Raw genomic sequence first — 25,489 nt, 5'->3', positions numbered from 1 at the left:
ATAACGTGCATGTATAGATGTAACAGGACTTATTGTCTCCAGAGCCGTGGCTAAAAAAGCATAAAGCAGTGGCTGCAGAGTCAGTGTGCAGCGTCCGCGCTATGGGGGTCCATGCTTCTTTATCGGACTCTCTGCAGCATTAATCCTCTGGCTCCGCAGCCATTACAGTCGTGTTTCTAAAGAAAAGAGACACTGCCCGAAAGATCTTGCAATCTAAGTGTTATGTTGGGAGGCTTAAAGACACATTAGGAGTAAAAGTGCACTGTTAGAAGTCCAGTCAGGGTTGGGAAGGTGCATCTGGAGTTTGTAGCAGTGGCATAGAATGTTTAATGAGATGTTTCTTTTAAGAGGTGGATTTTCAGCTGTGCTTTGAATGTGGAAGTGAAGGGGCTTGGCGAATATTTAGTGGTAGAGCGTTCCATTGGTAGGAGAGATTAGTCAAAAAGGTCTAAGACGGGAAAGGGCTGTACAGGTAAAAGGTGCAAAGATGAGACAATTTTGGATTGAGCGTAAGAAATGAGTAGGGGTGAAATGAGAGATCACAGGTGAGATATATGGAGGTGTAGTGCATACAAATGAGATGTGTTTTGTTGTAATAGATAATTGCATAGATCATTCTTAAATAATATGATGAAAACTCTCTATTTTTATCACATGAAATGTGTTTTTTGGAGATTTTACAGGGCCCTTTAAATAATAGGTCCCAGTGATCTCCTTGATAAAACAGGCTAAAAACTCTATTGAAGTATCAAAATGAATGGAACAATGTGACTGACGGTGCTCATTGCATATCATTTGCCAGAATATTCATCTACAGTCTGATAATGGTTTGAGGAATTGTAAAACCACATAAAATGCTTTATAAGTTTCTTTTCTTGGCTACTACTTCAATGTAAAACATGATATAAAAAAGATATATAATTCAAACCTGCATTTATTTTTTTGAATTATCATCTTGATTTTTAGTGAATTGGATTGCATCTCTAACATGAAAGAAAACCCATCACACCTCACATTCTACTCAGTGTGGAACGTGACTTGTAAACATTTGATTAAAACTTGAAGAAATTCTTGGGTAAACTTTTTTCTAAGCAAATGAGTAAAAATATAACTTTTTTTTGTTTTACAGATAAAAGGAAAACCAAAAATCACAAAGCAGCTGAAACTGGTAGAGGAAAAAGATATTCTTACAAACAAGCGCAGGAGTACAACATAGAGACGGTGGTGGTTGCTGATCCTGCTATGGTGTCCTATCATGGGTCAGAGGCAACTAGAAAATTCATTCTCACCATCCTAAATATGGTAACTAAATTTCAATGACTATCCGGTCTAACACTGAATGTAATGAAATCTCCCTCTAATAATTTCATGTGTAATGCACATATCGGCTTTTACACTCCAATTGTCAGTTGCTGGCTCTGATTGGTTGCAGAACAAAGCATGGAAATGCTTACTACATGTATACATTTTGTGTGGCAAACATAGATCTACATTTTAACTGCAGATATCAAGATTTTTATTCAAGCACACCCATACATATGCCACTTGCCATTTTCTCCCTTTTGAGGAAGGAACCAACATGTGTAGCATGCTGTATTAAGTAGTTTGCTAAGCATGAGATAATTACAAGGCTACAGCCAGATTATCTTGGGTCCAGGACCAGAGTTTCATCACTGAGCTTGTAAATGCCAGAGCCATTTTTCCTATGCACAAGCGTAATAGGGGAACACAGGGATTGAAGGGCCTTGTGAAAAGCAACTTTATTGTGATTTGTGTTATTTTTCCATTGTTCTTAAACCTCTTGAGTGCCCTAAATGATGTGCATGGCACATCCTAAGGGCAGTATGTGAGGGCCCCATTTCTACGTTTTAGCATTTTTTCTTAGTGCAGATTTGCTTTTTTACTCAGCAAAAGCAACATTTTGGCTAGTCTATATGTATCTGAAGATTTCATTGAGGGTAGCAAAGTCTGGCACTGTACAGTAAAAGCAAAATCAACATTAATTGCAATACTGTATACTGAGATGTTTAAAATAATATTGTATTATTTCATACATGCTAGCATCACACCTGTTAATCCAAATATTGTTACCTGTTAAATATTATTGTCATTTAACTTATTGTTTTCCCGTAAATTATATTATTTGTGCACAGTACACAGAAAAGCAAAATAAGCATAAAGGCTGCCTTTGTTTCATCTTAATTCTTTTATTGTGTGTAGATGGTTCTCTTGGGCGCAGTTGGTCAGTCAAAAGGTTATATGTAAAAAAAGAGAAGAAATAGAGGAGAATACAAATAGTGTAATAAATTCAAATAATTGGAATATTTAGGCATCAGGTTGATATCAGGATAATTGTATATCCAGGTGTTTGTTCATCAGTACTTATATGGAGTAACTGGACAATCAGGGGTAAAAAAATTGCTCACCTATATAAAGAGAAGCAGTAGGAGAAATGAGTAAACTTTGACCCTGAGGAAGTAACCCGCGGGTTACGAAATGCATAGGGTGTGACAAGTCAGGTAGTAGAGGTAGTAGAAGCAGGAGTGGGACAGGACTAAACTCACCTGGTGGTGCTGGTGATGTCATCACTCAGAGACAGTCTGGAGACATGCACTCACACTGAAATGTAGAGACGCTGACAGCAGGTTTCAGCATTTCAGCTGGTTGTCAGCTGTGGACTGTGTTCCTGCCCAGGTATGCTCGGGTATAAGGCTGATAATGGTTTATTAAGTCCTTAACCTGTTACCAACCATGTCTTTTTTGTATGTTTCTCTATTTTTGTTCCTGTTTTACATTTTTTGTTTTATTCATGTTTTTTCAATAAAGTAATCATTTTTATCCTCAACTGTGGGCTCACCTGTGAAATATTCTCTTCAGAGAGATAATCATAATTCCGTATATGCTCATTAATAACCACATACATTGAAATCTAGACCTGGAGAGGTTAAAGGATCGACCTAATAGACAGCTGGCAGGATATAAAGACCCATGATATGAGCTTAAACCTCAAAAGGAGTAAATTGTGAATTCAACCATTATAGAACTACTGTACAAGAAGAATTCCAATTGTTTGAATTTATTACACTATTTGCGTTCCCCTCTGTTTCTTCTCTTCTTTACATATAATTTCTGGACTGAACCACTGCGCCCAAGAGAACCATCTACACACAGTGACTGTTTTTGGGGTTCTGAGAAAGCCCTAGGTTTTTCAGGCTGCAACCATTGTTTTCACCTTAAGACACTAAGGTTATTAATCAATTGTTTGGTATCGTCATCATTTAATTAGGTCACTGTTTCGTGTGTAGTGCTGTTTGTATGCTATTTTTCTGTTTTGATTATTTTTTTAAACTAAAGTAATGTAACAGAAAAAATTACTTTTTCTTCTTTTCAGGTTTATAACCTTTTCCAGCACAAAAGTCTCGGAGTGCAAATGAACCTTCGGGTTACAAAACTGGTTCTGCTTCATGAAACACCAGTAAGTTATCATTAAGTAATTTCTTTTTATGCTATTGTTATGCTGAGGCAATAAGTATAGAAGGTCTCAAAGTTTTTTTCCCTGAAGATTTCTGTTTTCGTGGGTTTTTATTTGCAGTATTAAAATGTTAACGTTATTGTTAAATATTAAACAAATATGTTTTTTTGCATTGTATTCAGACCAAATCATTTAAAAAGAGTTTCTTCTTAGTAATCAGATCACTTGCCAAATTCTCATCTCCACCTTCTGGTTTTGAGAAATACTGGGGTCCAGAGAGGCACTTTCATCCTGCGTCTGCGTCAATTTGTAAAGGTACTTTGCTCCACCATTTTCTCTGTGTTCCAGCTTGTGATTTAGGGAGTGTGCCTCAGAGGAGTTATCTGTTGATATTTACAAATTCTGGATCTTTGAGCGCGAATTCTTTATATCCCCAAAAATTCAGGTCAGAGTAAGCCTCCCTACCTCTCAATCTGCGCCATATGTAATGAACAACTTTCTTGCAACTAGCATCAATGGGAGCAAAATAATGAAGCAATTTGTCATTTACAGTACATTTTCACATTTGTACAGAAGCAGAATATGATAGAAGGTTTGTATCAGTCAAGGCTTCAGTCAGTGAAAGCAAAACATTTTGCTTCACTGACACAGTACTGTGGAGATTTAGTTATTTGTTTGCTTTTAGATGTACTGTACTGTGGAGATTTAGTTATCTTATTATAATTCCTTGTATTTTTAGAGAATCTGCGTTGGCATGCAGCTTGTGGTTGACTTTCTGTGATCACTGCAATTAGTACCATTGGCAGTTACACACTCATGAACCAACACTTATTTCTTTTTTCAAAACCCTCCTTCATACAATATTAACGACTTTTTAAATGGATAATGTGTGCCTCTTAAATTCTTCAGACTAGCACCTGCTGCTGAGTTGGGGGGCTGAGTCCTCCTTCTATATGAGATATGTCACATGTGGCTCTAGGTCACACAACCGGAGACAAGCTACAATAGTGTTTATGGTTTAACATTATTTATATGTAGCATAGCCTCTGGCCGCTGCCTCTTCCTCTGGGCCCTAACAGTGCTAGGGTCAGGCACTGGAGGGGTTAATTCCTCATGTAGGCCCTTTTTGCTTTTGCAGCCTTGGATACACTTACTCTATCCAGGGGCGGGCCTAGCAACAGACTGAGAGTGTCAGTCTGGGGGAGTGTACTGGCTGTGTCAGTTGTGCAGATGTGCCACTTGTCAGTATCAGACCTGCCCTGTTATGGGGCAGGGTTACAAGCCCAATCCCAGGGTATATAAAGTGGTACTCTCTAAAAGTGGGTGTGTCTCTTCCCCCCCCCCCCTGTGGAGTGAACAACAGCTGCCCTGTGTCCCATAAGGGAATGCAGGAGGAGCACCATAAAGAATGGAAGGCATCAAGCCTTGCAAGTGTTCCTGAAGGGAAACAAAGGAAGGAATGGGACTGCTGTAAGATATGACCAATGCAATAAACACCATTGAACCATATGCACGTGTGAATCACTGTCTTAGCATATGGAAAGGTGTCAGCATGGACCATCCTACTACTATAGGATCCTCGCTGACTGTAGGCCCTGCCAATGAGTAAGGTAATCTGTAAACCTGTCCTGACTCTCCCCACATCATCGTGGGGCACTCAGCCCTCATGTTACCTCACAGGTATGCACACATTGCATGAAAGACACTAGTAACAGCCAAATCTCACAGAGGGTGGGGGTAAAGGTGTTACAAATGGAGGCACTGCTGAGATTGCATTCTCATCAGCAGAATAAACCATAGAAAGCAAGTACACTTTCAGTTCCAGTGCTAAAGGAAGAGAGGGGGACAGGTGTGCTGTCAAGGGGATTTTCATTTACCAAGAGCTGCAGCCTGCACTGCCCTAAAGGATGTTTTGGTTGGGAAAATAAGCTATATGTTCTGTTCTAAGTCACTCTGCGGACTGGCACATAGGTCGTCTGGAGAAGGTGTCTAATTGCTACGGGCCCGGAGCCCCTGAAGGAGACTAGGATGTCAGAGTTCAGACGGGGTTGTCGTAAAGTATTGATAGGTATCGTCCGAGGGTTGCCCAGAACCTCCGTTTGAAGAGTTATCACCTTACTAGTAGCAATTTCAAGCACAAAATATCGCAGAGAACTGGACAGTTTGTCAGCATGTTTAGTGTGCTAATCAGGGGTTTTGCCTGCCCAGGGACAACATTCCCTGTAAGGAAAATTTACAGTGAAGATAGCAGAGTTTCCCAACAAAAATCGGGACTCATGAAAGCAGTATGTGATCACAAAATGGCGGTTCCAGAGAACTGGGAGCCGCATGGCATTGTGTTACTAACCAAAATGCCGATTTCCACCGAAACCGGGAAGCCACATGTTCATTTGCAAAAGTTGCACGCAGTTACAATCTTTTTGCTGTTACACCATCAACAGAATTGGCGTGACCTGCTGATACCATTCCCCCTTCTTGCTCCCAGACTGGACGCTCCTGTACACCAGGGGGAGGAGTTGGGTGTGACCAAACAGAACAACAGAATGTGAGGAGCCAGATGCACGTGTACTCTTCAGAGCTACAGACGTGTGTGCTAAGATACCTTACTATAACATGGCTGACGAGATCGACCAAGTTTATGAACTCACTGGCAGAGTTCTAGTACTCAAGGACAATGAGGGAACTCTCATGCTGGGAGTTTGCCCTCTATGTAATTTACCGGGGGAAGAGCTCCAGGACATGAAAAGCTGTGTGACCTGTCACACCTACACCTTAGACCAAAGGGGATCCACTGGTCTAATCCAAACATGAGTACCGAAGAGCTGCAGACACTATACACCCTGGTGCGCATGCTAACAGTGCTGGCTCAGGGATCCGCAGGTGATGCCACCAACCATTACCTAGCAATGGTGTACTAACTGTTCTATCCTGATCTGCAAATGGTGTCTGACTACCCCGATAGAGACTTTACCATGGAGCTACACTAAGTGCACCATGTGGGGAAAAAAGAAGGCTCTCTTCTGGGCCCTACAGCTTGGGTGAGTACTTTCAAAGATCTACCTATGCTGCCCTGCCACTAGAGTTGTGTGCTGCCTTATCAGGTGTATCATCAGAGACAAGCAGTCATCCATCGGAGCCCCGCGGAGAAGCATCACCAGCATACTGCGAGGTGCGTTCTGCTGCTGCTCCGAGAGCGAGAACGCTGCGGAAGTGACCGCTACTGCTGCCACGTCGGGAGCCGAGACCGCGAATATCCCCGAGGTACCGGTCCACACCTCCCATGTACCAGAGTCCGATGCTGAGTTGCTGGTGCTAGTGATCATTGCAGGTGACCCGAGGGAGATTCGGGATAGCAATCCAACCTGGGACCGAGCGCAGGAGGCTGCCGACCTGTATCTATGCCGCCGGAACAAGATGCGCGAGGCCCGCGCTAGAGCTGCCGCCTACGTGGAAGCCGCAGAGAGGCATTATGACGCATTGGGGCTGCTGGCGGAATTCCCCCTGGAAGTGCCATCTGGTACCATCACAGATTACCTCAAAGCAACGCCGATTACCGCTCCACCACCGGGAGAAGAGAAGGCTGCCAAACCACCCGGCTGGATGGCCTTACCAGCTGCTGCTACCTCCCGTTGAGTGCACGGCCCCTGTGGACCCCTTCTTCCTTCAATGCAGGGAGTGGAAGGAAGCGAGGGACTCCCAAGAAGATGCTGACATCGTGTCAGCGAGATAGGCCCTGTCCATCACAAGTCACATCCTCCTGTACCCTCCTTGCTGCAGCTGGGAGTTGTAGTTACCTATTGCAGCCAAGGGGCAGTGAACAGATGCAGACAGTTGTATTGTCGACCTGTCCCTCAAATGTGCTGGTGAACCGTGGAGCAACCGTTTGAGGGTTCATCAGGATTAACACAACGGGGGTCCCTGCTTCAGAAGAGATGCAGAGTGAGAGTAGACAGAATTAGTCACTCTCTCAGCACACCTCTAACAGGCGATCGCACTTCTTTTATTTAATTTTAATAACATAGGATTGAAGCAGGGGGTCTCCAGAGCTTAACCGTATTAATTTCAGCCCAGGGGAAACTCTGCTTCCCGAGTTACAGGCCCGGTATGGGGTGCTGGTATCTCTGCCAAGTTTAAATGTCCCAAGTATCTCGGGAAGCAGGGGGGTCACCGGGGCTCAAATGAATGCAGTTCAGCTCCGGAGACCCCCTGCATCAATCTTATGTTATTAAAATTAAATAAACGCAGCGCGGTCACCTGTTACAGGTGCACAGAGAGTGGTACTGATTCTGTTTACTCTCACTGTGTGTCTCTTCTAGACAGATGCGGCCCGGTCCCATTCAGTAGAAGGCATCCCTGTAAATCCTGATGGGCAATTAGTCTTGTCGCAGGGATTCCGAGAGCAGGCAGTTGCCAGTCAGTTGCCATCTGCAGTTTTCTGACTGATTTCGCCACAAATTGGCTGTATCTGTATGTGTGTCAGCTACCTGCAGTTACAATACAAGGGGTTACATTTGGTGTTATGTTCATGGTTATTATTTAACTTTGATAGATCTGTTTAAAAACTGACACACTATAAAGCCAAATGCACTACTGGATTTAAAAATGGATCTGACTAACGATGCTCAATATGACGGTTTAGTAGCAGTTGTAGTGTGCACATTATTATTTTTTATAGCTGCTTCACAGTGCAACTGTACTTTGTGTCAGAGCATCATATAATACATTGCATCAGGTTACGTGCTCTTCTGCTAATAAAGGCAAAAGGCAAGCTGCAGTATGTATTCTCCTCCAATCTCCTGCACAAAACTTACACTTAATAGCTTACAATATACTTCTATTAATAGACACCTATTGAAACAATACAGCTTTAGTGATTCAGATGATACAATGCCTTAACAATTAAATCTGTTTGATAAATCATGTATTTTATTTTCAGGTAGACATGTACATTGGACACCATGGAGAGAAAATGTTGGAGAGTTTTTGTAAATGGCAACTTGAGGAATTTGGAAAGAAGAATGATGTTCACATGGAGATGTCAACAAGCCGAGGAGCAGATTATTCTGCGGTAGATGCTGCAATTCTTATAACAAGGTAAGAATTGTGAACACATTTAGTATTGGAACACTGTTTTTAAGGGTATGTATGTGTGTGTACAGTATGTATATTTGTTATTTACAGTAGAGGCAACTCTTATTCTAACAAAAACCAGTGGCAATTCCCCAAAAAACCCAGGAAACACCCAGGTACATTCTGAATACATGCCTTAAACTTTCCTTAAACTAGCCCCAGCATTTCTGTATTGATTAATGGCCTATCAGATTAACAGCGGGGGTCCCTGGCAGTCCCATTCAAACTGAATTGGACTGCCAGGGATCCCTGCTGTGTTAATCCTATGGGTCGTTAGTCAATGCAGAAATGCCTTAAACGTGCCTCAAACTAGCCCAGAACATACCCAGCACATACCCAGCACATACCCAGAATGTAACCTGGCTAGTTTACGGCAAATGTTAGAATAAACAATAATGCCAATAGTGTACAGAGCAGTACTAAGAGACAATACAAGGAATTACAATACAATAAGTGCAACAACAAAAATCAGATAATTGGAAATAAAATCCATTCCCGGGAGATTTTACAATCTAAATGGTATTTTAGGAGATCTACAGAGACAGCAGGTGAGGGAGTTGGTGCAGTAAATGGCAGTGCTTGGTCACAATGGTTGGTAAGTGTGAGTGTGGATGTGGGGCAGCAGCCATGGGTCCAGTCCAGGATAGTGAATGATTCATTCGGAAAGTGTGTTTTTAGGTTTGACAAAAAGGAAAAGGTGAACAGAGAAGGTGCTTGGCGTATACTGAAGGTGAAGGCGTTTAAGGCAAGATAGAGTAATAGACGTGGAAGTAACGTAAATGAGATGGTCAAGAGCAGAGTGAAACGAGATATCAAAAGTGAAATGTAGGGATGAGTGGAGAGCGTTGAAGGTAAGAAGCAAAACTTTGTAGGAGATCCAGAACTTTATGGGAGATATGGAGATGATCAGGGACTGTTCTAGGAGAAAGCAAAATGATTCCACCTGCAGAATTTTAGGTAGATTACAAAGGAGAAAGTTGCAATGCTGGGAGGCCTTTTAGTAATAGGTTAGAATAATCCATCTGGAAGAGGAAAAGGACCTGCATTAGACTTACAGAAGAAAAGGGTGTATCTTGGCAATATTACAAAAGAAAAAGCGCCAAGTTTTAACATAGAGTGTATGGAGAAGGAAAGGGGAAGAGTCAAATGTCACACGAAGGCCTTGGTGATAGCATAATGTAGATCCTTACCTTGGCTCTGGCATTCTGTCATCATGACATCACATGACCTCCGCGGGGCAACACGTCACCAGAAACCGCCTGAACCAAGGTAAGTAAAGTTACAGAGGCCTTCACCTCTTTCCCAGCATTTAATTTAAATGCCTTCGGGAAGTGCATGGGACCTCTGTAACCCCCACACCTCCTGCAGAGAATCTTGCACCCCGATTGGGGTGCGCGCCCTCCAGTTTGCACACCCCTGCTGTAGATGAAGGTTCTGTTTCCTGTGATGAAAAAGGTGATTTTTGGCCACGTTTAGGATGAAAAATTATGAGGAGCTCATTTTTAGACATATTGAGTTTGAGGCGGTGGAACACCTATCCACATCCAAGAAGCAACCATGGATTTTATACTGGCTTGCAGGTGTGAGGTTAGGGGTGAAAAGATATATTGTATCTGCTTATCATCTGCGTAGAGGTGATATGTAAAGCCAAAGAAGTTGACGAGGTCATCAAGTGATAAGGTGTAGAGAGAGAAAAGGACAGGTCCCAGAACACAGCGCTGAGGTGCACTGACAGAGATCAATATGTTGGCAAAAGATATGTGTAGCCCTTTTTCTGACACGCTAAAGCGACTACGGGTAACTGCACGCACCTGCGGCTCCAGGAGATATGAGCCTCCGCTAGCTGGGAGCCTGGGGTAACACTAATAGCACAGCGCCTCCACTTACCCAGGATCCCCGTGATGTGAGATTCCCCTGGGCAAGAACATATACACACACATGTATGATGCAACCAACTTTACTATATGCACAATAACCTTAGCACTCTATCATATTAATACACACGCAGCATATAACCCAGCACATAACCTATAATGCAATATAACTTTAACGCAGCTAAATGCTAATGTCCTTATACCTTGAGTGGCTCGGCCACGCTCTTAATGAGTATTGTCCTGTACAGTAGTGGCTCAGCCACGCTCTTAATGAGTATGTCCGGGTCCCGCCACCGCGTGCCCCACACACCGTGTCCTTGCACTAGTAGCTAGAATAACTCAGTGTATTAGGCCTTTGGTCACTCACTAGTGTCCTCAAAGAGTTACGCCTAAGGCGGGATAAGCGCCTGTTGACCTGTGTTGGTGCACTTTACGTAAATACCTTCCGGTCACGGCGGTGACCGGTAATGCTTCGAAAAGGATCAGCCGAATCCGTGCTTGTCTTTGATGTCTGCAGTGCAGCTGTCTGGTCCCAAACAGCTCACCAGCAAACCTGCTCCGCACGCTTGTCCCTAACTGTCTACACAGTAAGGTGACTGATTGCTACCACTATGGGCGTCCCTGCAGCACAGCAACCTACTGTGACTCAGGGGTCTCTCCTAAGGGCCTGCGGGGTAAAGCTAGCCTATGCAGGCGGGTCACAGACCCCCTGCACGCATACACCCTCCTCCTTTACCTTCCAGAACCCTTCTGACTAGCGTGACCTCTCCCCCACGCTTCCCTTTCCTGCCCCTGTCATCCTAGCCTTTTGATTGGTTCCTCACATCAGGTGACTGCCCAGGAGCTCATGGGAATTGTAGTTTCTCCACGGAGCCTCTCTGCCTAATCTGCCCAGACACACAGCTCAGCTATTGCATCACACTGCCTGTCTCACTCTGCTATGGCACACTGCAACACTGTTGCAAACACTCCACAAGCTTCTCACTGAACACACATATGAGGTTCCTACCACTTCCTTACATTCTCCCCCTTGCAGAATCCAACGTCTTCGCTTGGGCTACACCTACATAACTATACACAGAATGTTATATAATAAAAATGCAGTTCAATTATATAACTTAGCACATTCGCATTGACTTTATACGATATTGCACAATTCTGTGAGCATCACAATCACAGATTGGATTTTGCTCCGAGACCACTGCTGAGCCTCATAATGGGGTGCCCCAAATTGATCATAAGCCATCCTCATTGGAGGTTGTCTAGCTCTTTGGCTTCTGCGAATTTGCTCTTCATCTACCTCCTCTGGAGAGTAGCAATTCCCATTTGGCAGTTCCAACTCTGCCCTTGAGGGGCTTGATAAGTCTGCAAAGTATCTTTGTGGAACAAAGCACGGGCTCTGTGGGTCTAGTGGCTGGCTCACGGGAGTCAGCGTATCTGTCGTTGGACCAAGGGGCTCTTTACCCGTAGCTCCTTCGGGAGATGCCCCCGCGGCCGGAAGGCCCCTTTGAGAGGTTCCCTCCATAGGATTCTCAGAGGTGGCATTTATTACAGTCTCTAGGCCATCCTCTGTACTTTCAGTTTCTCCATCAATTGAAACAGTGGGTACCTCCAATTCGTTGTCCCCTACTTGAGGTATGGGGAGTAGGTGATTCCTATGCCACACCCTTACCCGGCCTTTGGAGTCCTTGATGCGGTATACAGGGAGGCCAGGCATCTGTGATTCTACCTCATACACCCCATCTCTCCACCGATCAGCCAGTTTGTGCTTTCCGGGAATGCCTAAATTACGAAGGAGAACAGCATCCCCCGGGCGAATCTCCTTATGTCGCACCTTGTGGTCATAGCGCCTTTTGTTACCCGCATTTAATTGCGCCGCCGCCTTTTCAGCTAATTTATAAGCCTGCTGCAGGCTGTCCTGTAACCTCTGTACATAACGGAAATGCGTTCTGTTGGATACCCCATCGGTAGATATCCTCAGTCGCACATCCACAGGTAGTCGGACTTCTCTCCCAAACATTAAGAAGTATGGAGTATACCCTGTAGACTCGTGTCGAGTACAGTTATAGGCATGCACCAACGTCTCCACATGCTTGCTCCACTCCGTCTTCTGAGAGCCTTTTAATGTCCCCAGCATGTCCAGCAGTGTTCGGTTGAACCGTTCGGGCATAGCATCCCCTTCTGTGTTGTACGGGGTAGTCCGTGACTTAGCTATGTTTAACAACTTCAACAGTTCTCTAATGAGAGTACTCTCGAAATCCCCACCTTGATCAGAGTGGAGTCGGTTCGGTAATCCATAATGAATGAAGTATTTCTCCCACAATACTCTAGCCTCTGTTACAGCCCGTTGATCTTTGGTGGGGAACGCTTGGGCGTACCTTGTATAGTGGTCTGTAATCACTAGTACGTTACCGATGCCCCGGGTGTCTGGCTCGATACACAAGAAATCCATGCACACCAAATCCATAGGACCAGAGCTTTTCAGATGGGCCATGGGGGCCGCCCGTGTGGGGAGTGTTTTCCTCTGTATACAGCGGGTACACCTTCGACAATGCATTTCCACTGATTCTCTCATTTTTTGCCAATAGAACCGGTCCCGAAGTAACCCGAATGTCTTGTCAACGCCGAGATGGCCATGATCATCGTGAAGGGCCCGGAGGCACATATTTCTCAGACTTTCAGGCAAGAATAGTTGTCGCCGATCGGGATGATTGTGGTATGGAATGACCCGGTACAAAAGGCAATTGTCCAGTTCGAACTTCCCGAACTCATTCAACAATAGCTTCACCAGTTCTCTGGGGGCTTGCTTAAGAATAGAGGGGTTCTCTTGCTGCAGAGCTTGGCGAGCTAGTTCCACCACTGGATCTTGGATCTGGTGTTGCACCAATTCTTTCCAGGAAATGATTTTATCTTCGGTAATGTTCATTCCTTCCCGACCTCGGTAGGCCCAGGGAATGACTCGGGATTGACACCCTAATGAATCAGCTACTCTTATCTCTGAGAACGCCACCTGATCGTTGACCACTGCTGCTAGCGAACATAGAGCACGTATGCCAGGCCCCGGAATTTCCTCCCATACTTCCTCATCCATGGTGGGTTGAAGCCCCGGCCTCTGTGACAGAGCATCGGCCCCTATGTTAGTGGGCCCTGGTTTATACTTAAGGTTGAACCGATAGTTGGCCAGTGCCACCAACCACCGGTGACCTGTCGCATCCAATTTGTCGGACGTGTTGATGTAAGTCATTGGGTTATTATCTGTCCTGACTTCAAACTGTACCCCATACAAGTAATCATGTAGCTTATCCACTACAGCCCATTTGAGGACTAGAAACTCCAGCTTGTGGACAGGATAGTTCTGTTCACTTGGAGTTAAGCTTCGACTCGCATACGCCACTGGGCGGAGCCCTGTGTCATGTTTCTGGTGCAACACTGCTCCCAGGCCACTGAAGCTGGCATCCACGTGTAGAACGTATTCTCGGTCGGGGTCGGAATAGGCCGGCACTGGGGCCTGCATTAGGCTGGCTTTCAATTTCAAGAACTCTTGCTCACAAGCAGAGGTCCATTTCTCTCCAAATGGCGTTTGTGCTGTGGTGGTTTTCCTGCCAGTGTCCTCAGGACAGATTTTTAAGAGATTATTCAGGAGTTTAGCTTTGCTGGAGTAGCCCTCCACGAATCGCCGGTAGTAGCCGCAGAACCCCAGGAAGGATCGAAGTTCTTGAACGTTGTTAGGCCGGGGCCAATTCACCACTGCCTCTATCTTCTCTGGGTCGGTGGATATCCCTTCAGCTGATACAATGTGACCCACGTATGTCACGGACGTGCGGCAGAATTTGCACTTATCCAGGGACAGTTTCAATCCCTCCTTTTGAAGTCGATCCAACACCTTCATCAGACGTTCCTCATGCTCCTCTAGCATCTTTCCGAACACTATAATGTCGTCCAGGTACACCAAGCATTCTTGCGGGTTCAGGTCCCCCAGGGTCTTTTCCATTAGCCTCTGAAAGGTGGCAGGAGCCCCGCATATCCCTTGCGGCATGCGGGTGAACTGGTAGAACCCTAGCGGGCAGATGAAGGCCGTTCTCTCCTGATCTTCCAGATCCATGGGTACTTGATAATACCCCGACCTCAAATCTAGTATACTGAACCATTTACTTCCCGTCAGGGCATTCAAGAGGTCCTCGATGCGTAAGAGGGTATACTGATCAGGCACTGTACGGCTGTTCAAGGTCCTATAGTCCACGCAGAGGCGTACGGTCCCATTCTTTTTGCGAACCACTACGATGTGTGAGGCATAGGGACTGTGTGATCCTTGAACTATACCAGCTTCCTCCATTTCGGCTAGTAATCTCCTCACCTCTTCCATGTCTCGGTGTGCTATGCGGCGAGAACGTTCACGGAACGGGGCATGGTCGCTCAGTCGAATGGTATGGCGTGCACTGCGACTGCACCCCACATCCATATCACTTATGGAGAATACCCCCCGTCGTTCTTCCAGTTTGGTCTGCAGTCTTCCTTTCCAGCCCTCCGTCAAGGGTGAATCTCCGAAGTCGAATGCCAACCTTGGGGTCACGGCATCAGTAGTGACCACCGGGCGCTCAGCTACACTATTCTCCACCGGGGTTACTGGATAGATTTGACCCAATGGTTGCCGGTGATCAATGCACATGGTGTAGGGAGAAAGGTTCTGTACGTACACCTGGGTTCGAGCCAGAATTTTCCCCGACCACTTCTTTATCGAGGCCAATACTTTGTAGCCGAGTCGCTGGTCATCGCGGATCGAGCTTTCCAGGGAGAACAGTTGATCCTCCGGACGTCTGGCCGGATAACGACAGGCGACGATCATCATTCTTCCTTCCCCAGGCAGGATCTCGGTTAGCCCCCGCTCTTGACTATACAGCATCCCATGTTCCTCTTCGGTCGCAATCTTACCGCAAACCTCTTGCAACCCCGGGCAAGCAGCTAAAGCCAGCAACGGTGATTCACCCATTTCCTGTAGATACTTGCGGAGCACATCCTGTACGATGTCTGTGTTGGTCCCCATGATTATCGGGGCGCTGGGATGATCCTGGGGTTCTGGACATACTAAGGCCTCCACCTCCATGGGGTGATGCTTGCCTGTGTTCAACTGGGGAATGTCCAGATGTACCATCACCACACCGTCAATAGGGTAGTCTTCATGGCTCAACCCTCTCAACCGCAAGGAGTCAGCAGATAGCAGCGGCAGCCGGTGCAAGTGTTGATCGTAGAAGGGCTGATACACGATGGTCACCTGGGACCCAGTATCCATCAGCGCCGAGGCGTAGATGCCTTCAATCACCACCTTGACGATGGCCGCTGGCCCTATTCGACTACTCGTCAAGGACGGGGCCACTGCTTCGTCGGTCTGCGGAGTACACAGCATAGACTTGGCCGGTCGGGCCCCCGTTTTCCGTAGGGAGGGGCAGTGCGCTCGAATGTGCCCCATTTTTCCGCAAGCATAGCACTGGAGATGACTGCGGTAGGAGTTGTCTTGGAAGGTCGGCGATGCTCGCCCCGACGCGGGGCCCTTCCTGTCGGCTGCAGGCGCTTCCAGGTCCTCCTTCTTTGGGTTCGCATCCCCGGGCGCCTCAGTATTAGCATCCGACTTCTTGGAGTCTTTAGCCGCAACCACTGCCTTCTTTCCCGGGGTCAGCTCACGCCCCAGTAGCACAGTCTCATGGGCCTGAACCCGATCCATCAAGTCGTCGAACGCCAGTGCTTGCCCCGGCGTGAGACAGCCGCTGACACGTACAGACACCAGGTGCAAGGGGAGGAGTCCCCTCAGTAGCTTGGTGGTGCGTAGTCCGTCGGCCTTCATCTTCCGCACCACCCCCTTCCTCACCAGGGTCCACAGGTCCAGATGCAACCGTCGAAGGAAGTCAGACATCATCTCTCCTTCTTTCTGGGCCAGAGCGTGGAACCTGGCCATTAGCGCAAAGGCATCCACAGGAACCCCATACACTTTGGTCAGGCAGTGGATGATGGCAGCCGCGTCAGCATCCGGGTGGTCGTCCCGATAACAGTGCACCATGTGGGATGCTGGGGCCCTCAGGCATTCAATTATGCGCTGCCTCCGGACGGCATCTGTGCATGACCATTCAGGTAGTAACTGTTCCGTGTGGTCCAGCCATTTCTCGAACCCGACTTCTCCCAGGGGAGTGGGTTTGTCCCCATAAACGCCTTCAGTTTTCGGTATTGGAGGGACTGTGTAGTGTGGTGAATGGCTTCTGCTAGCGCAGGGATGGAGGCGTTATCCGGCAGGCTACTCCCAGCATGTGAATAGACGTCTTGCCTTGACAGGCTGATTCTGCTCCGCGCGGGCCTAAAGGCCGAGGGAGTGAACGAAGTGCCTAGGCCCATTGCGGTGGGCCACCGGGGGTTCAAACTGTTCTCAGGGGTGTGATAAGAGTTGGTTGTGATGGTACCTAACGAGCCGGGGTATCCCCTCGGGGGTGTGGACGCAGCCAGTGGTTTGGTGGAATCTACCTGTACTATCGGACAGTGGATGCCGGGAGCCTCAGGCAGGAGTAATACTAAGGGCAGGGCTTTGGGGCATATGTCCTGGTCAGTGACAAATAGTATTTTGCGCCAGTCCTGTTCCCGGTCGTAATACTGATCTTGCACTCGGGCAGTGTCCAGGAGCGGGAGTTTCCTGACAAGATCGGTCACAGTACCCAGGGAGAGGGTAACGGGAACGTGTCCCAGGCCGAAGGCATGTGTCAGGGGAATTTCATGCCGTTGGGCCCACTTGCGCACCTCAGGCTGCGAGGGCACAAAAATGGCGGGAGAAAAAAATGGTTGCACAGTAACAAAAAAAATATAGGGCACCCCAGGTCTGAGATCTCAGCAGCGCCTCCAATTTTAGCCCTTTTTCTGACACGCTAAAGCGACTACGGGTAACTGCACGCACCTGCGGCTCCAGGAGATATGAGCCTCCGCTAGCTGGGAGCCTGGGGTAACACTTATAGCGCAGCGCCTCCACTTACCCAGGATCCCCGTGATGTGAGATTCCCCTGGGCAAGAACATATACACACACATGTATGATGCAACCAACTTTACTATATGCACAATAACCTTAGCACTCTATCATATTAATACACACGCAGCATATAACCCAATACATAACCTATAATGCAATATAACTTTAACGCAACTAAATGCTAATGTCCTTATACCTTGAGTGGCTCGGCCACGCTCTTAATGAGTATTATCCTGTACAGTAGTGGCTCAGCCACGCTCTTAATGAGTATGTCCGGGTCTCGCCACCGCGTGCCCCACACACCGTGTCCTTGCGCTAGTTGCTAGAATAACTCAGTGTATTAGGCCTTTGGTCACTCACTAGTGTCCTCAAAGAGTTACGCCTAAGGCGGATCAGCGCCTGTTGACCGGTATTGGTGCACTTTACGTAAATACCTTCCTGTCACGGCGGTGACCGGTAATGCTTCGAAAAGGATCAGCCGAATCCGTGCTTGTCTTTGATGTCTGCAGTGCAGCTGTCTGGTCCCAAGCAGCTCACCAGCAAACCTGCTCCGCACGCTTGTCCCTAACTGTCTACACAGTAAGGTGACTGATTGCTACCACTATGGGCGTCCCTGCAGCACAGCAACCTACTGTGACTCAGGGGTCTCTCCTAAGGGCCTGCGGGGTAAAGCTAGCCTATGCAGGCGGGTCACAGACCCCTGCACGCATACACCCTCCTCCTTTACCTTCCAGAACCCTTCTGACTAGTGTGATCTCTCCCCCACGCTTCCCTTTCCTGCCCCTGTCATCTTAGCCTTCTGATTGGTTCCTCACATCAGGTGACTGCCCAGGAGCTCATGGGAATTGTAGTTTCTCCACGGAGCCTCTCTGCCTAATCTGCCCAGACACACAGCTCAGCTATTGCATCACACTGCCTGTCTCACTCTGCTATGGCACACTGCAACACTGTTGCAAACAATCCACAAGCTTCTCACTGAACACACATATGAGGTTCCTACCAGATCCTTACATATGGAAAAGGAGTGGTTGAGGAGGTACAGTAGGATATGTAGTGTAAAGCATTCTTATGGTTACCAAGAGTGTGTCTGTAAAATCTGAACGAGAATAGAGTGGTCAACACTCAGAGGTTTGCTGGCAGATTTTTAACTGGGTGGAAAGTACACCCTACAGCCCAAAAGCCAGGCAATCACTGGCCTCCACACAAACGGTATACAGTAAAAACACAATATTAATGGCACAATAAACATAAGAGCTCGCACACTCCTGATACATTCACCACATGCAAACAACCAATAACATAATAATAAACACACGCCACAAACTTTTTCCCTACACAAAACTAATGCATTGTACAAAACACAGACTGACTTGCAGAACCATGCACAGACACTGACCTGCATAGCACTGACACACCGACTGACCAGCTGAAATTCTCACACACTGACCAGCACAGTCTCAAACTGACCAGAACAAAATCTCACACACATGACCATCAAAGATTAACACTGACCAGCACAATTTCTCACACACACTGACCAGCACAGACTCACAATTGCCAGCACAGACTCACAATGACCAGCAAATACTCACAATGACCAGCATAGACTCACAGACACATTGACCAGCAGAGAAACACACGGACCAAGGTAACTAGCACTGATTCAGACACACACACAAAGACTAACACCTAAACTGAGTTGACGAACACACATTAATTGACCTTCACACACTGATGACCAGTCCAGAGGAGCAATCACGTGAGATCAGGCTGCTCACAGGCATCCTCTATGGCTGGATCTCTAACTGCAGTTTCCTCTTTCCCTTAGAGCTGCCGGCCCTTATCTTTCAGATCAGTGCGGCGCCGGAGGCAATTCCCCTCTTGCCCCCCAGGCCAGCCCACCCTTGTCAAAACTATTGAAAGCAGTAGAGATGGACGAATGTGTTAACATTCAGCCTGCAAATGTTCGCCACATTTTTCAATTTGTTCGCAAACCAGCCAAAAATTGTTATTAGCACAAAAGCATGCAATTGCGCCTTTGGTGACTAAGATTAACTTCAACAAAGTTTAAAACCATGCAGAACCTGCAATATAGCTAGCTTTTGCTAGAGAGAGTGTGAGAATATAGAAAGAGATACTGTAGCAAAATCTATATTTCAGGTTCTGGCCAAATGTTTTAACTTTATGAAAACAAATCTTAGTGGACACACGCCATATTGCTTATTTTTTTTAAGTTAGGTGAACAAATTTTTTTTAGACAAACTCCTGAATATTCAAACGTGTGAATAAATTCCATATTCACTGCAAATACTAATACTGACAAATAATTCAGCCATCTAGAAAGCAGCAGAGAAATCAAGTAGGATAAGCTGGGGAACCCTGAACTTGGGATATTACTTCATGGAAATAATTTGCTACTTTCGTGAGCACATTCTCAATCGAGGGAGCTGAACTACAGCCAGATTGCAGAGTGTTCAGAGGGACTGAACATTTAGAACGTTCATCATGCCGGCGAAGACGAGATGTTCTAGGAGTTTGGAGGCAAAAAATTGTAGGGAGACAGAGTGGTAATTAGTAATATATGTATGGTCAAGTGTAATGTTTTTAAGGATAAGTGTGATAACCGCATAAAGGATGAGGGGAAAGCCCCAATGTATAGGGAAGAGATTAAGATATGGGTGAGTATGGAGCCTAAGATTGGAGCAAGAGTATGTATGTATGTATGTATGTATGTATGTATGTATGTATGTATCTATGGTATATATATGTGTGTGTGTGTGTGTGTGTGTGTGTGTGTGTGTGTGTGTGTGTGTGTGTGTGTGTGTGTGTGTGTGTGTGTGTGTGTGTGTGTGTGTGTGTGTGTGTGTGTGATAATACCATGTACAGTATCTTCATTCTCCCCCAGCTTTCAGACATTAAAAAACTCACTTTTCAAGGAAGCCTATTCTAGTATACCCCTAACATCTACCATCATCTCCAACCCTATTTGGACCAACTGTGTGACTGGACCAAACTCCACGCTAACACCCCCTAATATCCACACCCCCAAACCTTAATTGGATCAGCTCTGTGGCTGAGCTATACTCTATCATGGGGCACACGCCGTCCCATAATGAGCAGCCATTTTACCTTTTTTTTCAACATTGCCCCTTATTCCCTCTAGATTGGAAACTCTTATGAAAAGGGCCCTCATTACCATCTGTATCAGTGTGTGCATGTTTGGCCTTATTTGGTATGTCATTATGTTGATATAATTTACATTACTCTGTACCCCCGTTGTACCACGCTGCGTTATATATTGGCGCTTTACAAATGAATGATAATAATAATATTTAAGAATAGATTAATAAAGGGGATGGACAATCTAATTTATGAGGAGACTCTTGCTAAATTAGATTTATTTACATTAGAAAAGAGGCGTCTAAGAGGGGATCTGATAACTATATACAAATATATTCGGGGACAATACAAGGAGCTTTCAAAAGAACTATTCATCCCACGGGCAGTACAAAGGACTCAGGGCCACGCCTTAAGGTTGGAGGAAAGGAGATTTCACCAGCAACAAAGAAAAGGGTTCTTTACAGTAAGGTCAGTTAAAATGTGGAATTCATTACCCATGGAGAGTGATGGCAGATACAATATTTTTGTTCAAAAAAAGGTTGGACATCTTTTAGATAGGAAAGGTGTACAGGGATATACTGTACCAAATAAGTATACATGGGAAGGATGTTGATCCAGGGACTAATCTGATTGCCAATTATTAGAGTCAGGAAGGAATTTATTTTTCCCCTTATGAGATATCATTGGATGATATGACTCTGGGGTTTTTTGTTTGCCTTCCTCTGGATCAATAAGTAATTATTGATATAGGATAAAGTATCTGTTGTCTAAATTTAGCATAGGTTGAACTTGATGGACGTACGTCTTTTTTCAACCTCATCTACTACAGTATGTAACTATGTAACTATGGAAGTAGCCAGTTAAAAGTTTTCTATTAGAAATTGCATTTTTTTCTTCATCGTACCTGTGAACAACAGGTCAGTCAGTTATATCACTGGTGTTACCAGGATTCCCATTTACCCCCATTACTGTACAATTACAATAGCTGTAGTGAACTTGTGCAGCTATATTGTTTATACACTACATCACAGTGTGAAAATAGCCCAAGTTCCTATAGAGTACAGCAATTTTTGTACTGTGTCTTGTGTCCATTTTTAGAGTGGCTTTGATCATAAAGTCTACAGTATATGACATTCTTTAACCGCATTGCAGGTTAGAACAGACAATGGCTTTATTAGTACTACAGGTAGTAGTATGTACTGTATAGTGCATTTAAGGTATGATCCATATAAGAATTTAGGACAAAGTTTTAAAAAATAACTTTTTAGGTTACCCACTAAAAGCTTACAGGTATTAAGGTTATTGTTTAGGAATTCTTTTGTACATTGAGAATCAGTTGAATTATCTGCAAGTTTATCAATCATTGAAGTGTCAACAGGAATCAATCTTTTTATGGAAATACTTGCATTTTTCTTTTTTTTAGAGAACAAAAATATAGCTCTTTGTAAACTATGCTTCTGTGTTTGTTAAACCGTTAGGTTTTTTTTGTTTTTTTTTGTCAGTGTTAAATAGTTTGTTTAAGACATGTCAGATTTATTGCTGGCGTTAAGATATCTGCCTAGTCATGTTTAGATTCTTTCTCACTATTATCTCCGAAGACTAACATAAATCTTGCAGGTGACCTTCTATACTCTCTGTCAGTAACTAAGATCTGGAATGTTTACTAAGCATTTTATATACATTTCAAACGAAAATGTAGTAAGAATTATTTTTGTAATAAAGGGTAGCTTTAGAAAGCTTTCAGCTATACAAATTGTAAACGTTAATTGGAAAAAAATCCAATCAGAATTTTATAGTGTACCTTGCGCCAAAGTTGTATCAAAGTTTATCAAAGTTTTACAGCACACGGCATACCCATTTAAACTGAATGGGACTGCTGGGACCCCTGCTGCTGCTGGGACCCCTGCTGTTTAAATCCAATGGGGCATTAGTCTGGCAGCAGAATCTCACAGAAATGTTGAGGCATTTACTGTGAGATGCCTTAGTTTTTACCCAGGCAAGTGAGCTGATGCTGGTGGCTGCATCTGTAATACAACAATTTGAATTGCAATAAGAAAAACATTGTTATATGGAGCAGAATGAGTTAGGGAGAAAAATGAATGAATGCACATCACATTATTGATGCCTGTGGCCCCTATTCTGTATGCGGTGAAGTTGTCTAAGGCTGAGATTATAGTGGGCGCGCCTCTCGCCCGAGCAATAGTTGAACTCAGCTTCTAGTGATGGGGAGGCGTGGCGGACGAGTCATCAGGCTGGTTCACCCTCATTGGCTGAACCGCTCATGTAGCACAGCCATGACGCAGCCGCTGCGCGAAAAGACAAAATAATTTGTCTTTTTAAAAAACTGCCACCCGGTCGCTCTGCATCACTAGCGTGGTCGCGCGCACTATGGGTGGCCTCATAGGGAAGAAGTATGTTGTTCTCACCGCGCGCGCACATGCACGTGCCGTCACGAGCACTATAATCTCAGCCTAACCCTTGCTCAGGAAGAACAGGAGATCAGGAAACTAAGAATCTTCTAAAACAAGAGAAGACACTTTTACACCATAGTGATTGTGAAGGTGTGTACTTTTCTTTGAATATTTTTCTAACGTCCTTCAAGCTGCAAAATTATGGTTGGACTCACCTTGTGTGACTAAAAAACGGTCAATACAGAGTCAGAACAAATTCTGCTTCAAATTAGTATCCTGTCTGTAACAATGAAAACACATAACTTCTTGGGAGATTAGAAATTGAAATGTCATTGAAATAGGAAGCGAGTGTGGAGATTTAGTGGAGCGGCAGATGAAGAGCAGTGGGTGAGGTAGGTGAGTCTAGGAGCAGCATTTTGGATGGATTGAAGAGATCAAATCCAACTACAGAGAGGTTGCAGTAGTTGAGGCGGGATATGATGAGAGAGTATATTAAGTTTTTGGGTGCATCTTGAGTGAGGTAACAACGTATTGTAGTCATATTTTGTAGGTGGAGACTGCAGAACTTAGGGCTAGATCCGTAGAAGTGTGTTACATTTTTAGCATTACGTATCAACCTCCGTTCATGTTAGCACATGGTAATAACGCTATCATATTTAAGACCTTCCAAAAGTTGGTGTTGCCTACATACATACCATTATCATTGAGCTATATAAATAAAGACATACAATACAATACAATAGTTCTTTCTCAGAAAAGCCTAAAAACAATGTTCTGTGCTGAGTATTGGATTTAACCCTTTCATTCCAAAAAGTTAGATCATACAAATATATATATATATATATTAGGGATAATATACATTTCTGAAACGCATCACAAACTATATTATTTTTTTTGTGATTAAAGTGATCTGTTTGTGTCAACTAATATGCTATATAATGTAATAATTACTGTATTAATTGTGGGTGTATAATGTATAGCCACATACATAATTCAAAAATAATAATGAATATTTTGTTTTTTATTAATGTACAATTAAAATAAATGTTGAAGGGACACTATAAATAATGGAAAACATGTGTTAAATTATTATATTTCTCAATATTATAACAAGTTTTGAATTTGTTTTTGGTAAAACACCTGAGTAATGCGTCATAATCGCATTCGCCTTAATAACACACATTAAAGTTTGACCAATGCGCATGTGCAGTGTATTGTTTCTGTACCTTCCTCCTACATACCAATTAGATTGTAAGCTCCTCGGAGCAGGGACGCCTCTTCCTAAATGTTACGTTTGTCTGAAGCACTTATTCCAATGACCTGTTATTTATATTTATTTATTATTTGTTATTTATATGATTACCATGTGTATTACTACTATGAAGCGCTATGTACATTAAAGGCGCTATACAAATAAAGACATACAATACAATACAATATTGGGAAACGCGTCTCTGAGACATGAAGATCACACTTAATAGCACTGCTACTTCTACGAATGGATGTTAATTTTTAATCTCATTAGCTTTTGAGGATACCCGTTAAAATGAAGAAAAATAGCCTGTTCCCAATCTGCATAACGTGCGTTATTAACATAAAATTACGAACTTCTGTTGATCTAATCTTTAATAAGGGATTGCATGTGAGAGATGAAGGTGAGGGAGGAGTTAAACATGATCCATTGTCAGTAGATGTAGTATTGCTGAATATTTCAACTAAATTTAGATTTTCTCAAACAATTTGCGTTTTTTGCATTTTTCTAATATGTGCTCGTATGCAAATTTTTATTTATTTATTTCAGTACTTGAAAATACAAACATTTGTGAAGCTTTGCAACTTCTCCAAGAGTACTTTCGCTGATAGGCAAAAGTTCAGAAACATGCAAAAAAAAAAAAAAACCAACCTTAAACAAAGTTTTTTGAAAAAGCTGCAAATCGAAATTCAACAAATTTGCCCATCTCAAGTAGGCAGCGGACTTGGAGTGTTGACAAGATTGTGACGTTATTGACACCGAGGGAGAGTTTGGGTATAGAGGTAATAGTGAAGGGAAAAAATAGGAGTTTTGTTTTGGACATGTTAAGGTTCAGATAGCGGGTAACAGGAAGAGTAAGAAGAGCAAAGGGTAAAACCTGTCCTAACACTTTCAAGTTTCTTATGTATAAACTCGCATATTTTAATGCCGTTTCATCATCTTACACATATGGTAAGATAATGTACAGTATGAGACTATCATATGAAAATATTTTTCTGATTTGTTGTCACATTAGAATAACTCCTACCTGCTTCACACTCTCCCATGTATTAATGTATTATCATTACCAATGGTAGGAATTTTATAAGTTATGTAACAAGAGGATTTGGCCTTATTTTTCCTGTGACGTGTTGGCCACACACTAGTAACTGTGGCAAACACTCCCACACATGACACTTGACCACTAACTCTTGTGTGGGTTAAGAGGAAGGGAGTTATTAATTGGATAACTG

At 44.3% G+C, this 25,489-nt stretch overlaps 1 protein-coding gene across 2 annotated transcripts in view; it reads left to right on the top strand.

Moving 5' to 3' along the window:
- ADAMTS19 (ADAM metallopeptidase with thrombospondin type 1 motif 19) overlaps positions 1–25,489 on the top strand; it is a 406,770-nt gene that overhangs the window by 100,844 nt on the left and 280,437 nt on the right. For both annotated transcript variants that reach the window (XM_075600164.1, XM_075600173.1), the window contains exons 4-6: positions 1,130–1,302; positions 3,392–3,475; positions 8,409–8,566. In XM_075600164.1, coding sequence (XP_075456279.1) covers positions 1,130–1,302; positions 3,392–3,475; positions 8,409–8,566 — 415 coding nt within the window. The remainder of the gene's footprint in view (positions 1–1,129; positions 1,303–3,391; positions 3,476–8,408; positions 8,567–25,489) is intronic.

Source organism: Ascaphus truei, chromosome 1, assembly GCF_040206685.1.
Source record: "Ascaphus truei isolate aAscTru1 chromosome 1, aAscTru1.hap1, whole genome shotgun sequence".
NCBI lineage: Eukaryota > Metazoa > Chordata > Amphibia > Anura > Ascaphidae > Ascaphus > Ascaphus truei.
The sequence above is the reverse complement of the archived record's forward strand: the minus strand, read 5'-3'. Positions and strand labels throughout refer to the sequence as shown.